This window comes from Ascidia mentula, chromosome 5, assembly GCF_947561715.1.
Source record: "Ascidia mentula chromosome 5, kaAscMent1.1, whole genome shotgun sequence".
Classification (NCBI taxonomy): Eukaryota; Metazoa; Chordata; class Ascidiacea; order Phlebobranchia; family Ascidiidae; genus Ascidia; species Ascidia mentula.
Genome location: NC_138570.1, coordinates 21,982,233 through 21,998,817, shown reverse-complemented (window position 1 = coordinate 21,998,817; position 16,585 = coordinate 21,982,233). Strand labels below are relative to the sequence as shown.

At 37.3% G+C, this 16,585-nt stretch overlaps 5 protein-coding genes across 5 annotated transcripts; 2 read left to right on the top strand and 3 right to left on the bottom strand.

Annotated features, from left to right (window-relative positions):
* Positions 1-871: 871 nt before the first annotated feature.
* Positions 872-2,086, bottom strand: LOC145902160 (enoyl-CoA hydratase, mitochondrial-like). Its single transcript, XM_082990031.1, has one exon. It carries the CDS (start codon positions 1,967-1,969, stop codon positions 1,097-1,099), a length of 873 nt encoding a protein of 290 aa, XP_082846157.1. The 5' UTR covers positions 1,970-2,086; the 3' UTR covers positions 872-1,096.
* Positions 2,087-2,384: 298 nt separating this feature from the next.
* On the bottom strand, positions 2,385-5,209 carry LOC145902733 (armadillo repeat-containing protein 1-like). The gene is made up of 7 exons (XM_082990828.1): positions 4,938-5,209; positions 4,572-4,693; positions 4,269-4,372; positions 3,883-4,007; positions 3,579-3,695; positions 3,241-3,346; positions 2,385-3,105 (listed from the first exon to the last, which is right to left on the bottom strand). The coding sequence occupies exons 1-7, from the start codon at positions 5,079-5,081 to the stop codon at positions 2,939-2,941; spliced, it is 885 nt and encodes a 294-aa protein (XP_082846954.1). The 5' UTR covers positions 5,082-5,209; the 3' UTR covers positions 2,385-2,938.
* Positions 5,210-6,597: 1,388 nt separating this feature from the next.
* Positions 6,598-10,324, top strand: LOC145903234 (alpha-tectorin-like). Its single transcript, XM_082991300.1, has 10 exons — positions 6,598-6,667; positions 6,902-6,962; positions 7,343-7,514; positions 7,856-8,013; positions 8,364-8,532; positions 8,739-8,809; positions 8,955-9,123; positions 9,262-9,414; positions 9,842-9,950; positions 10,197-10,324. The coding sequence occupies exons 1-10, from the start codon at positions 6,598-6,600 to the stop codon at positions 10,322-10,324; spliced, it is 1,260 nt and encodes a 419-aa protein (XP_082847426.1).
* Positions 10,325-11,314: 990 nt separating this feature from the next.
* LOC145903730 (mitochondrial enolase superfamily member 1-like) lies at positions 11,315-15,023 on the bottom strand. The gene is made up of 14 exons (XM_082991856.1): positions 14,792-15,023; positions 14,468-14,576; positions 14,230-14,345; positions 14,083-14,169; positions 13,853-13,920; positions 13,717-13,787; positions 13,373-13,455; positions 13,272-13,306; positions 13,121-13,208; positions 12,683-12,817; positions 12,307-12,478; positions 12,082-12,181; positions 11,838-11,919; positions 11,315-11,656 (listed from the first exon to the last, which is right to left on the bottom strand). Exons 1-14 carry the CDS (start codon positions 14,879-14,881, stop codon positions 11,549-11,551), a joined length of 1,344 nt encoding a protein of 447 aa, XP_082847982.1. The 5' UTR covers positions 14,882-15,023; the 3' UTR covers positions 11,315-11,548.
* A 271-nt stretch (positions 15,024-15,294) lies between these two features.
* LOC145901907 (phosphopantothenate--cysteine ligase-like) lies at positions 15,295-16,411 on the top strand. Its single transcript, XM_082989720.1, has one exon. It carries the CDS (start codon positions 15,314-15,316, stop codon positions 16,250-16,252), a length of 939 nt encoding a protein of 312 aa, XP_082845846.1. The 5' UTR covers positions 15,295-15,313; the 3' UTR covers positions 16,253-16,411.
* Positions 16,412-16,585: the final 174 nt, after the last annotated feature.

The following is a 16,585-nucleotide window of genomic DNA, read 5'->3' as shown; positions in this document are numbered from 1 at the left end:
TAACGACTGTACATGTAGCCAAAAACAAAACTGGAATCAATACTGTTTTTTGAGTGCAAAAATTTCCTTAGAAAAAAAACTAAAAAAACGGTGAATTAGGAAAGTTATTCTGTGCCTCTCTTCCACCAAATGCGTGAACATAAATCTAAATAGAAAAAAAACAAGCGAATCTCCATGAGAACAAGTATGTTTCTATGGAAACTCTCCAAATTAGACCCTGGATGACCAATAGCTCTCCACTGCCACTACAGGGGTGTACATCAATTTCCTACAAAACATGTTGGCCTTAAGCATTCACCCAATTGCAACAAATGCAAAATGAAAGATTACCAATGATAAACAGAAGAGTAATGTTTGTAGCAAGTGACCAAGATATACTTTTCTCTGGAAATCAGTTGTTTGTTTCTTTTACAGGTGGAAAAGATTTTGTTCTTCTATTATCTCTTAGTGTTCCATTATCTCTTAGGTATAGTGATCCACTTGTAATGATGCAATGCACTACAGGTTGTCTCTCTGTTTCACAAAAGTTTGATTTAAACAAATGTCCAACAGATTGAAAAAATTTAAATATCTGCAGTATCTTACCGTAAGTTTGCCATCGAAAAATAACTGCATCTAAACCTTCCCTGGGTTGAGTTGTGGTTCACATAATGTAGTACAGCCAAGAATTAACTGAAAAATAAGATTACCAGTTTAACACCTTTAACTTATTGAAAATATCATTGCACAAAATTATTTTTTTCCGGAGATGTGGCCAATAAATAGTTACCTTTTTTAATTAAATTTAGCAAACACAATGCTTGTGTTATTGAAGAAAATACACACATCAAAAACACATTAATTTGTTCTCCCTATGTTAACTACTCAACACCTGCAAAGGAAGTTAGAAATTAATCACAATTTATCAAAACACCTGATACTTTAAATAGAAACATGTACACAATTTACAACAAATGCAGTATGATGAAATCATTAGCAAACAGAAAAGCATTGGAGGGTAAGCTAAAACTACTTTTTATGTAATTAAATTTTCAGCATAAAGCAGTGATAATACAACTCCTGGCGCATGCTAGGTAAGAATTGTTTCTTTTGGGGTTTATTTATCTTGAAAGTTTGCTGGTCGTTTTTCTACAAAAGCAGTCATGCCTTCTTTCCGATCTTTAGTGGCAAATGTGGCATGGAATATTTTCTTTTCGAAGTGATTTCCTTCGGTAAGTGTGGTTTCATAAGCCGTGTTCACAGCTTCTTTTGCCAATGAAACAATAAGTTTGGAATTTTTAGATATTTTCTCAGCTGTTTTAATTGCTTCATCAACCACAGTTTCTTTGCTTGTGACTTTGCTTACAAGCCCAGCCCTCAAGGCTGATTCAGCATTGATGCGATTCCCAGTCAACACCATTTCCATTGCAAGGGACTTTCCGACCACCCTGGTTAGACGCTGAGTGCCTCCGGCACCAGGAATGGTCCCAAGCAAGATTTCCGGCTGTCCAAATTGTGCAGTGTCACCGGCATAAATGATATCACACATCATTGCCAACTCACAGCCCCCACCCAGGGCAAAACCATTCACGGCGGCAATAATAGGTTTTTTATTGTCGGCAATTCTTGTCCAATGAGTGAGAAAGTTACCTTGGACACAGTCAACATAGGTCTTGTTTTGCATTTCCTTGATGTCAGCTCCAGCAGCAAATGCCTTCTCACTTCCAGTGATAACAACACAACCAATTGATGTATCCTTTTCAAAGTCATCCAAGGCATCATTGACGTCAGTGATCAAAGCATCGCAGAGGGAATTCAATGCTTTTGGGCGATTCAATTGAATAAATCCAACACAACCATTATCTCCTTTCTTGTCAACCAATATGTTTGTGTACGTTTTCAAACCGCTTACATAAAGTTTACAAGGATTTTTCAGGTAAACACTGCGTCTTAGCAATCCTCTGCATGTCGTACCCAATAAGCCTGCCATTGTGTTGCAACCTTTACCGTGCTATACTAAGTTGCAATAAATCAGTAATCTCAGTACAAATTAGACAAAATACTCCAGGCACGCAAGAACAAATTCAGGCAATGTTTGTTTTGATGAACGTCGAAAAACCGCTGATGCATGCAATAACTGCTTGCTTAGTCATCCGAAACCACAATTAATCTTGTAGAAAAAATAAAATTTTCCATTGAGTCTTCCGTATTCAATCCTAAAAAAATGTTTAAAAAAACGCATACCAATTTTTAAGGTATTCAAGTACCTACATCACAAACATAAACCTTTTTTGTGTAGCGGTAATGTAAAGTTAGTTCTTTAGTTCCACTACAAGCTAAACGTGGAAGTACCCATATATATTTCGATATGTTATCCTTTTACATGAGGCACTCAAGACCAACATTTTCAATTTTATAAACGTCATGTTGTAAAATCGGGTACAATACCAGACAGAGAGAGGGCAAACATGCAAGAAGCACCAGAGACGTCGGACAAAAGTTTGCCGCAATAACTCAAGTAAGTTTCGCAGGTAAAAATCAACAAGTACAGAACCGTAATTCAACTGTTGTGTTCGTTCAACATTGCAGAAATTCCCAACCATTGGAGCAGCAAAAACTGATGGTGTTCGAATATAACCCATTTCATTCACAAATAATTTATAGGTAGATGGTGTTGATGAGTTGTGCCCAGATAACTTCTAAACTGGTATTTTGCCGATGAAGAAAATGTGACAAATACAATATACACCTGTGATGCGATTAATGCAATAGAATGTTGTTGTAGTTCATTATTGGCAAGTAAACTTTTATGATCAAGATGCAATCCTTGTAACATTGGGCAGTAGTTGTGTTGTTTTAGGTTTCCAGGCAACACTGACTTGAGATTCTCAGAATTTATTTGTTTTTTGTGTCTGTGTGGTATTTACATCGAGTGTCCACCAGATGGCATGACTGCGTTTCACCAGTAAAGGTTTTTGTTAACAGCGTTGATCATGGAACCAAACCATGAGCTAGCGTACGACCCAATCCCCGATGAATCAGGTCTTGCTACAGCTTTATCTTCTTTTGAAGGGGATTCAGCAGCTTCTTCATCCAAATATGGCGGCAACTCTTTATTTTCAGTATCTGTTGATAATAATGCAGAATTGTGGGTACAAATTATGAGTAAATTAAGACATTATGGACGTAAGTACACATTTTTAACCAGTCTATACACAATACACATAAGAACAATAAATCTTTGCAGAAAATATTTTGTACCATCAACTCTGCTTTCAAGTGGAATCAGAATCTCCTTCCCTTCATCATCTTTTAAAACTTGACTCGCTTCCATTACTTGCGTTTTCTTGACCGCTGTCGCAAGACGCTAAATAAAAAAAAAATAATCACAAAAGACGGGATAAGCTTTATTTAAAGATGATGTATTATATGTATATGTACATAGATATAATATTACATATATTAACGCATTCGAGTTAAGTACAATATGTATACATGAGATAGATGCAATGCTTCAGATTCATCAACTGACCATAACTTTGTTCTTGGCATGACCAAATTCATGCTGTTTTAACACAAAGTAGGTCAACATAAAATACCTCAGCTGTTAGTTCAGCCTTTGCCCTCACAGTACATCTTTGCAAATGCATGTTGAAGGTGAGGGAAATAACGCCCTTGATTCGAACCAATTCATCCACACACTGTTGTCTTCTCTCCTGAAAATGTTGCCACAACCATAAAACAACATCACTACATCTTTTAGTTAATTTTGATACCATGAAAAATTGTTGCACTTCAAAGTTGTCATAACTGTCAATTACCACAAACCACTGTAACCATTGATTATGCCACTGTTAGTATTTGTCAATAGTTTGCATATAGAAAGTAGATGGCAGAACTTACTTGATCAGTTAGACCTTTAATTTGCAAAGTTATAACTTTGGCTTTTTTGTTTCCGCCGAGAAAACTCAATGAATCTTTGCTTTTTCTTCCACTTCTTACACCAGCTCGAGTCACAACGCCAGACTCTGTTCAAAGTTAAATCAGTATTGAATGAACAAACCAAGAGTTTAAATTATTTGTTCCAGGCAAACAATTTATTTAATTTGTAGTGAATCCAGTCATCGCATATACTTGTAGCATACACTGCCAACTTACACACAGAATGTATTTGCTTGAACCTTTGTCAGTATGAATCATAAAATTGGATAGGTTTCTTATTATAAAAACAAACACAAACAATTGCAGATCTAATAATGTCATATTTATTATAAATTTGAGACTGAAACCTGAGGATTGTGCTTTTTTGCTGCTTCTCGTTTCCATTCTGTTTGGTCGGAGTAAATGTTGAATTTTCATGGCGACAGCTTTGCAATCAACGGCAAATCCTTCTCTACACACAAGAGATATGTTGTGTTAAAAACATACAACTACATGAATTATAGACATACATCATAAAATCATGCAGGAAGTTGAAGCAAAGGGTCTATTATCATGACTTTCATTTCAATTAATCACAATTATATCCAGATTAACAACTGTATATTCTGTTTTTGTTTTGGCCTGACAAATAAAATTTTTTAAAAACATACCTTTGTTCAACTTTCTTCATCAACTCCATCAAACCAACGGTTGACCTCATCGATGTTTTTGTGCCTTCATTTTCTGCTGCTTCCTCAGCCAAATACAACAATGCATTTAGTGCCTCAGTTACCTAAGCAAATAGTCAATTGTGCAAATTGCAAGTAAATATATAGTTCGACATTAACTGATTTATTTGGTTGTTAAAAAATTCCTTAAACACCAAAATAAAAACAAGTCACTTTAAAAAAAAATATTACATTATTTGTATTCTATATCATATATATACAGTCGATGGCATGCAGGCTTTTAAACATTTGGCAAATTGCAATGGAAATGTTTGTCACCCCTGGAATAATACAAACAGTTAATCTTACCACTTGCACTGTGTGTTCATCTGGATCAACAAATATTAATATTGAGTTAACATCGTTTCTTAACAAATATTCCCGATGTGCTGGATTCTGTGCTAGTCGACGAAGTTCTTTGACAATTGACAAAGACGTTGTTGATGAAGACATCGTGCTAGCAGATTTCCATGTTGTCCACGATTGAAATGAAGTTGTCGACTTTACAAGACTCTCCTAAAAAACTACGTTACCAAAGATTGTTCAAAAACACCAGCAAAGTTTCTATAACACAAATTGACATCTTAAAAATCACAAACTATAAAATGTAAAAAGAGAATTTAGGAAACTCTAATTTATTTTTGCATTATTCAAACTTTAGGGTCTTGCAGAAGCTTGTTATTATTTGCATCACATTCAATATTTAAGAAAACAACAGCATTTGCTTGGTGATGTCTGTTAATAGCTGCATTGTGCCCTTGACATCATAATATCGAATTTTGCATTTTGCTCCTAACGAGAATGTATTAATTGCATCACAATTCACAGCAAATCTTTCCAGAATACCTAACAATTTACGTAGTACGTTTAAACTAGCCTTGGTTCTAACAGATTCAGATTTGTTTAATATGTTACTTACACTAAAAGTCTTACATAACAAGAGCTCACAACAATTTTTATCAAAAAAAACAAAACCCGGACAATCTATAGATATCATAAAAATAACTTGCACTTGGGTTATTCGGATGAGAGAAATGATTTATTGACCTTCCACATCGGAAAGCAGAATATTATTAATTATTCAGGATTAACCAAAGATTAGAAATCAACAAAGTCGTTTCAATACTTTGTCAGTCATGGATGATATTACCATAAATTGTGATATTTACTAATAATATGCATCTTTTTTAACGTAAACGTAATCCATGACTGATGACTAGATAAAAATTAAAAAAGTTTTACAAAAAAAAGATTCAATTTTTGTGCATTACTTTCTGTTGGTAAATAACGTTGCTAGTACTAACTTTTGTTCACTCAAACTGTTTGTTAACGAATCTCCGGGTATTTTGGGTAAAACGGGTAATTTTGTTGATATCCTAAACAAAGATTTATCTTGTGATATTTTTGTCGTGAGAAGACAGGTTTTGGTCTAGCGAGGACTATGTGGCCCTGCTGTTTTATCGCATCGCAAAGTGGACGTTATTCGGCACCCAGTAAATAACACACACACACATAATCGTACAGGAATACACGACGCACATAACGAAGCATTAAGTCGCGATGCACAATTACTTCCGATGAATCACAATAAGGTTTGTTCTTTCATTGTTCGATAACAACGTTTCCTGTCAACCCTACATCTGTAACCTCATCAACAGAAGCATTTAAATGGAGGTTGTATATACAGTGGATAACGTTCGAACAAACTGTAGAGTTAAATGAAGTCCTGGAAAATTGTGGATATCTTGCGTGTTTAGTTGTGGTTCAAATGCAAACCCCAGTGCCAGCGCTTTTTGTCTTCTGTGGCGACTTAACTAATCTTGTGCTAAACGTTAACGATATGTTGTTGCATGGCGATTTGGATATTTGTACACAAAATTTATTTATGGTTGTGTATTTTGGTTTAGCAAAACTTAAATCTTTTCGTGAATCCTGCAATAACACCTAAAATCACACCGATTGAGACGAAATGTTGAAGTTGACGTGGATCGTTGTGATCCTAGCCGCAGTTGGCTTTGAAAGATCGCAGGCAGCAACAAGTAGGTTCAGTTCATGGTCCGATAAAATAGACAAATTGAGCTTGTTTATGTCAGGGCTGCTGGAGGCTAAAGCATGCAACATAAACTATAAGACAAATAATTTATCCCATGTAGCTTCCCCTAAAATCGCCGATACAACCGAAACAATGTGTTGTATCTTTTGTCTTAATGATTTACAAGCCCTAAGTTGTGTTTTCGCATAATATTAACATTTGTGTCACTTGTACTTTTCAGTTACGGAACTTCCGAGTCTCAGTAATGACTCAATCACGTGCTACCCTGATCCAGAGTTTTTGTGAGTGTTTGAATCGTGATGGAAACTACAATTGTTTGGTTTCCTTACTTGAATTTACCAATTAATTGAATTTACCAAAAGTTGCTTTGGGAGAAAATAATCACAATTTTTTTGGATAAAATTAAGTAATGCCAACAGTTTGTTCAAGCTTTAGTCGGTATTTTAATTTCAATTATTAATACGTCATATGCTTATACGTCATATGCTTACTATATTCTTGTTGACCTTGACAAAAAAGGCAAAGGCGCGGGGTCAGATTTGGCCCAAACCGATCAAATGAGCCCAGGACCGATCCCGTTTGCATCAGAAAATGATCTCCATTACGTGTCTTCGATGCAATAATGAATTCCAGAATGCACAGAACTTATTTTTTTCTGCAGTGTCTCCAATCAATTTCTCATGGAGGCCGGCATTACTGCAGTTGACAAAGTGATTTTGGCCAACAACACTGAACAGACCTCAGCCACAACGGAATGTACTGCGGTCCAGTCAAGCACTGGATACACTTTCCTGTTGAACCAAACTTTTGGCGACTGCGCAGCTGATCTCACGGTATGAAATTAACATTTGGGTCCAGGTCATTTCAACTCATGTCTGAGTGTTGTTGCAACACCGCGTGCGACACTCGCATTAAATTTAGCACAATTTCTGATATAAACGAAACGCTTTTTGTATTTACTTACATCATAAAGGTTGATAAGTGACATCACAATAACGACATTTGTTGTGAGAGGTCCCCTCCCAACCGTGCGATGTAAGCACTGTGCCAGTTTATGCATGGTTGATATTTTGTTGCAGTGACGTTTCTCAGACTTTCTTATAAATTTATGACGACGAAGTTTAACATTTCTATGTAACAGCAGCAAAGTCGCTAAACTGGTGTTTTCCATCAGATTGTGGACGGGACGGTGAGGAAAGTGACGTACTACATCCTGGTTATTCCCGTCGGTGGCGGAGTGATATCGCGCGAGGGATGCGTATTCATCCGCGTCTGTTGTAACTACGGAACGGTCATAGAAGGTCAACTGTCCCCCCTAAACCCCGAAAACAAGTAAGAATTCAAACTTTGCACGAAAGTAAAATGTGCAGTGAAACTGGAAAACCATCAAAATGTTCCTTACTTACAACGTCTGTTATTTGCTTCCTAAAAATACAAAGACTGCAGGGAAAATTATTCTGCACTTTGAAGCTAATGTTATGCTTGCGTATTATCACAACACACGTTGGACTCAATTAGTTAAATTCATGGGGATAAAAGACCACTGAAAGAATTTCGTGGAATTTATATGTGAATTAAAACCTATTAAGACTGGGTAGGTGGGTTTATGCAACACTACACATGTCGATGATTGGTTTAATCCGGGTTGGTGGGTTTCGACTAACTTCAAGCGTGTTATCCAGGCTCCACGACACTTTTGTCGCGCCTGCTTTGGTGGAATATCACGCCGAAGGTCAGTTCTACTCCAATTCTGCTTTGGACGCTTTATTCACTGGGGGACAAGTGTTGGTTGATGCAGATGTGTATGTCAACATTTGGTTGGTTGAAATTATCAACAGCCCGAACATACAGGTGAGGTAACCATAGCAACACAGCACGCTGCCTAACCAACTCGGTGATTATAAAAATCAATCAACATAAATACCTTCACCAAAATTTATGATATTCTGCGTTGTTATTTCAATGCAGTTGAATGACAGGACAATGTTACTTGGTTAAAATCACGGATTTAGAACTTGAGCGCTAAAATGACGTCATTTTTTGTTATTGCGTCACAGATGGAGAGGTGTTTCGCAACCCAGACGTCAGATCCAAATGTTGGTCCACGATATTACATCATCGACGGAAGGTGGGTGGAAATATTTACATTTATTCGAAAGACTCTAAGATTGACATTGATGCTACAAAAATATTGAACATTAGAATCACCAGAATGTTTGTTACTTAACGTGGAACACGAAATCCTGTTGCGTCATTTGCTCGTGTATTCGCAGGTGTGCCTCCAGTGACTCACAAATTGTATCTGTCGGCTTTTCCCGCCATTTCACATTTAAATTCCGGTCGTTCCATTGGTTGAGAGTGACTCCAGCCAACCAGAGGATTTACATACAGTGTGAGATGTTGATGTGCGGAGAGAGGTTGAACAAAACGTGCGAGACGAACGTGAGTTCAAAGAACTTCTCTGTCTGACATGAATTTATGCTCAAAACACTTTAAAATTCAAATTTTTTGACAAAACCGGTGTGGTTTCATCGTCAACAAAACCTTGCAAGAAAAATTACACCAGAAGTTTCCATGCAGGTTTGCAGTCGGAGAAGACGGGAAATACCCGCAGATAACACTGGGGAAAACACCCAACTAGTTACCGTCGGACCCTTGCAAGTCGTTGATCCCAAAGCCAATGACGTCACTGAACACATCGTATTCGAACCGGAGCCGGTCAAGTGTGACAAGGTGAGTGACGTATATTTTACAACAACAGGAAGATAATGTTACGCTTCACTGCTTTCATGTAAACCACGTCATTGAACTGCATATCATTTGTTGCGTGTTTGACCACAAAAAATTTCTGAGGTTAAAATCTGTTGACCTGAATATAGGAGAAATATATTTCGCTAAAAAACGCCGTCAGTGTTTCCCTCTGTCACAAGCGCATGCAAGTTTGTATTGAACTTAAATACGCCTTGGTGCAACTCACTGACAGTTAGCGCTGATGAACTTAAATAATTTTAACTGTCCGCAAAATCCTATACCCACCCACGCATAATTCTTTTATTCAACCTGTGGCATGTTTGCCATATTCTAGTGATTTACAAAATCGTCGCGTCGTCAACGTTGTTTTAAATTTTTCCGCAAATGTAAAAAGATTTGAATATTCCAGGTCAGTGCTGGATGCGCTCACGACTGTGCAGTGGACAATGATGGTGGGATTGTGTGCACTTGCCCAAGTTTGCAAATGCTTCTCCCAGATGGGAAGACTTGTATGTCAGGTAAAATTACTTCATTACTTCTGGCTATAATGACTGGCATTGTTGCTTGGTTCAATTATATTCGCATTCAGGGATTGGGTGTCTATGACGTCAAAATCGTACAACAAACTGGCTTTTAAAGATTTTTGTTTTAATGCGAATCGTTTAGTTTATCACACACCACCACTTTGCTGAGTGTTTGTACTGTGGCAACACGCATGTTTTCCCTGGCCTAGTTCTGACCACGCCGCATGTTTTTCTATGCAGTTGAGGAAATTCTGTTCAGCCAAGATAAAAAATCTGATATGCTGAGTCACGCTCCCATCATTGTCCTCATCGCTTTCGGGGTGACTTGCATTTTTCTGCTGCTGGTGAAGATTCAAAATTACATTTAATCTTGTCTTGTGCTGGAGCAGTGGATTTGTGACATCACAATTATATGATTATGTCGTAGTGGATTATTTCTTGCGTAGAATAAAACGTTATACGGAGATTGAATTCGACTAATTTTTCTGTAACTAAGTATACATGGCCTTTGCTGATGAAAAAACAATGACCTCAACGGGATCGGTGAACCAAGCCACTCTGGTAGGCTGTCGAGGCCTTTGTGTACCCACAGTGTTGCAAGATAGTTTTTAAGACGTTTGTTAGCTTTTTTGTTTGTGAAGAACTGCACCATAATCCCACTCCACATGTACACTTGCTGACAGCTTCAAAAACTTAACGAAACTTCGTAGCGAGTGTCTCGTGTTTCAGATATTCCACATTTCGGTCCAACAGGTCGTTATGAGCAATCACTCCCGCCTTGATAAAATTTTTGAAAAAAAAAAATTTACTGCGGTTATTCAGTTTTATTAAGTGATAGGAGTCCATTGCGTATCTGTTTGGGGTTTTGGCTGAGAATTGACCCAGCAATACGTGTTTTCAAAATTTTACTGTGGGCCAACCGACGAATTTATAAGAGCACTTCCAATATGTTTTGGTGCAGGAATGATGTTTGGACATAAGCTTTATTTCTTGTACCCTCGCAGAAAACTTCCTTCGGTACTTTAAATTTTAGGGTCAACATATAGTTCTGCCCGCCCCGCCGTTATCTTAACTTTTACATAGGGTAACTCTTTTAGTTCGTTCTCATGATGAACCCCGCATAAATTTAAATAAGACTCGATTGATTTTAGAAGTTTATTTTTTGGGATGATAACTGGTAGGACGGACAATTTAGAACTAACTTTTAAGTTTGTGGTTCCGTAAACGAAATAAGAGGGTCCAAGTGTGTCGTGAGGCTAAAAGGTTTGAGAACCCCTGATTTAGAGAATAACCTTCACTATAATTGTAATGAAAACATGATTCATAAACTGTCAACGCCTTTCATGGCAAAATTGTTTACTGCTTTGAATGTAATTATTGCTTATACATTATTTCAAACTCACACGCTAAACAAAGAATGATTTTTAGCGATGGAAAAATGGAAACTGATTTTGCAGCACAAAAAATTCACAATTTTTAATCGAGAAAGAAACGAAAAGTTTTAAAATCGGCAAAAGATCGCTCGTTTTGTTTTTCTGCAAAACATCATTTATCAAACGCACAATGGGAATTAACAATCGTTGTATATGACGTCACACTGTAAACTTCCCTTCCTGGATGAGCTTTTTCCACACGCTACCATCGGGGAATTGGAATTGTTCAAGGGATTTAGGTTTCATCTGACTTGAATATCCGGGATCCTGTGGTATTAAGCATTGTTTGGTTTATCGCAAAATATTCGGTAAAATTCTGCCCTGATTTCAGGTAAAACTTATTTCAAACTATATTGATTTTTTTACATATTTTTTCACCACGCCAATTTCACGATGCTTTGCTTCGATTCAAACCACACATTCGAAAGTAATTGTTGACACAACTCACCTGAGGGGGCATGTAACAGTTTTTCTTCACATTTACAGGGTAGTTGAAGTGCTCATGGAGATGATTAACATACTCACAAACTCTAAACAAAACATACACTGGTTTAACAATGCAGTCAAACAACAGTAAAGTTATTGTTATGTCACAATGATGTACATTCTTAATGATACACGTGAAATTGATCAGCGGTTGTGGACAGTTACTTTGGAGTCGGAATTGGGCGACTTAGATTTTGCAATATTACCTTCCATCAGTGGTGGCGGATACACAAAGATAATCAAACATTGCGATGTGTTGGACGAGCTCGCACAATCCAACACCGCCAGCATGAGGACACACAGGAACTAAACGATAATCAGGCGATAAAACGATTCAAATATTGCACGGTGCTTAATCCAAAGGTTGAAAAAATTAAAAATTGTGGAAAAAACTTCAACCCAATTAATTTATTAATTTTATGATTATTTACCATTAAACTTTTTCGCCATGAGAAGTATCGCGATATTTTCATTAATCGAACCAACACGGCAAGAATCGATTTGAAGGAATCGCAATGCATCCGACTGTAGAAGTTGTTTGAAGATCACACGATTCTGGCACTGTTCACCCGTCGCCACTCCGATATTGAACGGTGCGAGAGCCTGTTTGAACATTACATGTAAATTAATACACGAACACACAGGAAGAGAGAAATTTGCTAATCAGATAATTTTATGTTGGATATTTTGAAACTTAGGGAAACCCTTTGCGCGAAATACAAACCAACACGTAGTTCTGTCGTTCACCTATTATGGCTTGTGTGTAATTGAAGGTTAAAGAAGAATAAAAACAGTTTGAACACTTACTTTAGCAATAGTCGCATGACCAAGAACATCATCCGGGCTCGTGGGTTCTTCTATCCAAACTGGACGAAACTCAGCAAGATTTTTCATCCACTCGATGGCGTCCTTTACATCCCATCGTTGGTTCGCGTCCATCATCTCATAAAAATAAAATTGAAAGTTCTTAGTTTGTTATAACTTTGCAACAAATCAATGTGAAAAACAAGATTTTACTTAAAATGCGTTTGTTTTAGCAATATATATATATACTTGTTTAAGTAATAAATGACGTAAAAATTAAGATAAATTGTGACGTAACAATAACAGCACAATCGGCCAAGATGTTTTACATCTAAATAAATTATTTAAATAAAAGCCTTTAAGCTTTTTTTGTTATTTGCTGAATGAAAATAATTCAAGAAATAAGTAGTGGATGTTGCCTGGAAACAAGTTGTAACTTACCAACTGATTCTCCCATCCTATCTGATCCCGGATGAGTTTGCTCCTTCTCCTGTCATCCTCAACATCCACTCCCACCTTCATCTTAAACCTGGAAGAGAAAGATGCCACGTGATACACCTGAAACTTCACATATCCAATGTGAAACACTCACTTCGTCCATCCATCCGCGAGAGCCTCCTCACATTTCTAAATATGGAAATACGACGGTTTGGAAACAAACAAACGAAGTGTTGTGACGTAACAGAGGTTTACCTGCACGAGGGTTTCGTCAGAATATCCGAGCCAAGCAATCGACGTCGTGTAGGCGGGGAAACCCCTCGTCTGCAACTCTCTCTCTGCAAAATTCGATATAAACGCTAAGCAGTTTACGTTCAAAGTACAACTTACTGGATAGTAAGGAATCCGGGTTAAAATCGATTAAAAATTACTAACAGTTGAACATAGAGAAGTCATTGTCGACCGAAAAGAAAATGAGACGTAATTTGTTTACATGTAGATGACTATATTTTCTGCTGTGGAATCAAACCATTCCACAAGATTATGCACTGGTGGGAAATTTGGCGCTGAAATAACGTCAATCTCTAACAATAATTCACCCCGTTCTTGCTGGCTGGGTTTGTTCGTTTCCAGGATTTTCAAGGCTTCTTCTTTGGTCAAAACGTCAGTTCTGCAAACAAAAATACGGAAATAACAAATTCATTGTCCTTTGGCATAAGGAAAATTCAATCTTACATGTAACTAAAATCCACCAGGTTTATGATTTCTATGGGTGACATGTCAGCAAGAAGTTTCCAAACCGGCTAAAAAAGGGGACAGTTAATATCAAATCTCAAACTCTGATTGGTTTTATTTTCAACAATGCAATACAATAAGAAGCATGCAAACGAACAATTAGGGACTCACCACGGCAAATTTATACTTGTTAGATTATTAGACGGAAACAACAGGGATCAAGAAATTACCTTTTTCTCCTTCTTGGCCCACAAGTCCCACAGAGCGTTGAAAATCCCGGCGGCAGCCATGTGGACAACTCCTTTCTCCGGTCCGAGCTACGGATGACGTTGAATATAAATAAACCAACTTAATCAATAACACACAACAAATCTTACCCATCTAAGCTGGCCCTCTTGGGTTATTTGGCGCCAAAATACCCCAAAGTTTCCGAATATTTTTCCAATCTCACATCCGATCACGTGACCACTGATAACCTCGGCTGCTTTCGCCACTGCATTTGCAAATTACCAACTTGATCGGCATCAAATTACCATTTTATTTGTTATTTACTGGGCATACGCCAATAATAAAGCAATTTAATAAATGTGGGCTTCGTTTCCACACAAGACCTACATATGTCATTCCCCCGGCCGAGGGAGAAAGTCAATCCATGGCCAATTATTCCATCACCACGATCTGTCTCTATTGTAACGTATACTGCTGAGTAATCAACTTCGCCATGCTGCAAACACAAATACTTCAGTGTCTTCAACAAAGCAACATAGATTTCCCCCCAAACCAGACGTATTACATAATAACAGGCGAAACGTCGGTGAATAAAGTTACGTTTTATCTTTGCCAGAAGAACAGATTATTAAGTTACAATATGCCTGGCAGCAACAAAAACATTATAGACGTATTACAGGTTGTACAACTTTAATTTCTTCTGATATTTACCATTGCATCAGATCCATGGTGCTCCAATGAAGTCGGGAATCTAATGTCTTTGACTCTTATCTTGGTAACTTTGCCTTGCAAGTTAGCCATTTTGTCCCCACATACGTTTGCTTTGCAAATGACTGGCAACGCCGTGGGCAGTCATTCATTTACAACCAGTCAAACAGACGCTGCTGAATTGCTAACTTTGCAACTGCGGTGTGCGGAAATAATACAATGCGACCTTTGTAACGAGATTCCCAAAAAAACGTCGTGCTGCAGTACACCAGAATGTTAAGGTACCACAGAAAACATTAAACTGTAAATTTTAAATACGGTTACAGAAATTTAATCTGAAGATGTTAAGTAATTTGTTGTTTAAGTTGTAGTTGATGATTTTTATTGACTGTTTACTAGCATTTTTGCTTGCTAATGTTAGACATCTGGCTGTTGTACCTAATTATGTCATGCATTGGGCAAGCTGTGTGTTGGTAAGTCAATGTATATGTTTGTATCAGAAACGTTTTTGTTGTGTAAAATTTAATGAGTTGTAGTAGTATGGAAGAGGACCTTGTACTTGCTTCACTTAAATGTCCCCCAAATGCCAAGGAGGTTTATGACAAAGTTTCTGAATTTATCATTAACTGTCAAACAAAGCAATCAAGAAAAATTGTGTTGGTGACTTCTGGTGGTACAAGTGTACCTTTGGAGAAGAGTGGTGTTCGCCAAATTGAAAACTTTAGCACTGGGTGGCGTGGTTCTACATCTGCCGAGGAGTTTTTGAAAAAAGGGTATGCTGTTATATTTCTACATCGCAAGAACAGCACCTTTCCTTTTATGAGGCATTTAGTTGAGGGTGAAGGCCCTTTGATTCAACATTTGCATGCAGAAGATGAAAAACTTTATTTTGAAACTACAGATGAAAATATACTCAATGATGTCAGAGCATTTCATGCTTACGCGGGGGCTGGTCTATTTCTGCCAATCCATTTTGTCACTGTGGATCAATACCTGCATTTGCTTCATGTTGTTTGCGTTGCAATGAGGCCAGTTGGTTCAAATGCCATGGTTTATTTGGCTGCAGCAGTGTCCGATTTTTACATTCCATATGATGAACTTCCAGAGCACAAAATTCAATCTGGGAATCTTGAAAGTTTCACCATAAAACTGCAATTAGTGCCAAAAACAATTAAACAGCTCACAGAAAAGTGGGTTCGCAATGCATTTGTTGTTTCATTCAAACTTGAAACTGATGAAACAATTTTGCTTGAAAAAGCTACAACATCACTTGACAGATATTGCCACCATGTTGTAGTTGCAAATATTTTAAGAACAAAAGCTTCGAAAGTAACGATTGTAACAAAGCAAAAAGTATTTGCCATAGAATTGAGTGAACAAGACACTCTGCTAAAAGTTGAAATTGAAAACAAAATTATCCAATATTTGAATGATCTCCATGAGAAATACATTTCTTCATTGTAGTTCGTTCAGCATTTACATGCAATTATTCTCATTTCTTTAGTGGATATTTATATGGAACTAAGTTGTCTGTTTGGGAAAAAGACCAAAGCACAAATTTTATAGAAAGATCAACCTTTATTTTAGTTTTCTTTAATCCTAATTGACAAGGCATTGCATACTGCAACATGTTTTCACCTAACAATCATGCTCGTGAAGCCTAAACCAGTGGTTCTTATTCTCAGCATTTTTGCACTTGCAGACCAGTTGTGGCCAGGGAATTTGATGAAATAAATACTGCTCTAAAATACATTATTCAAACATTTCTGCAACACCACTGTACTGAGCCAAGATATT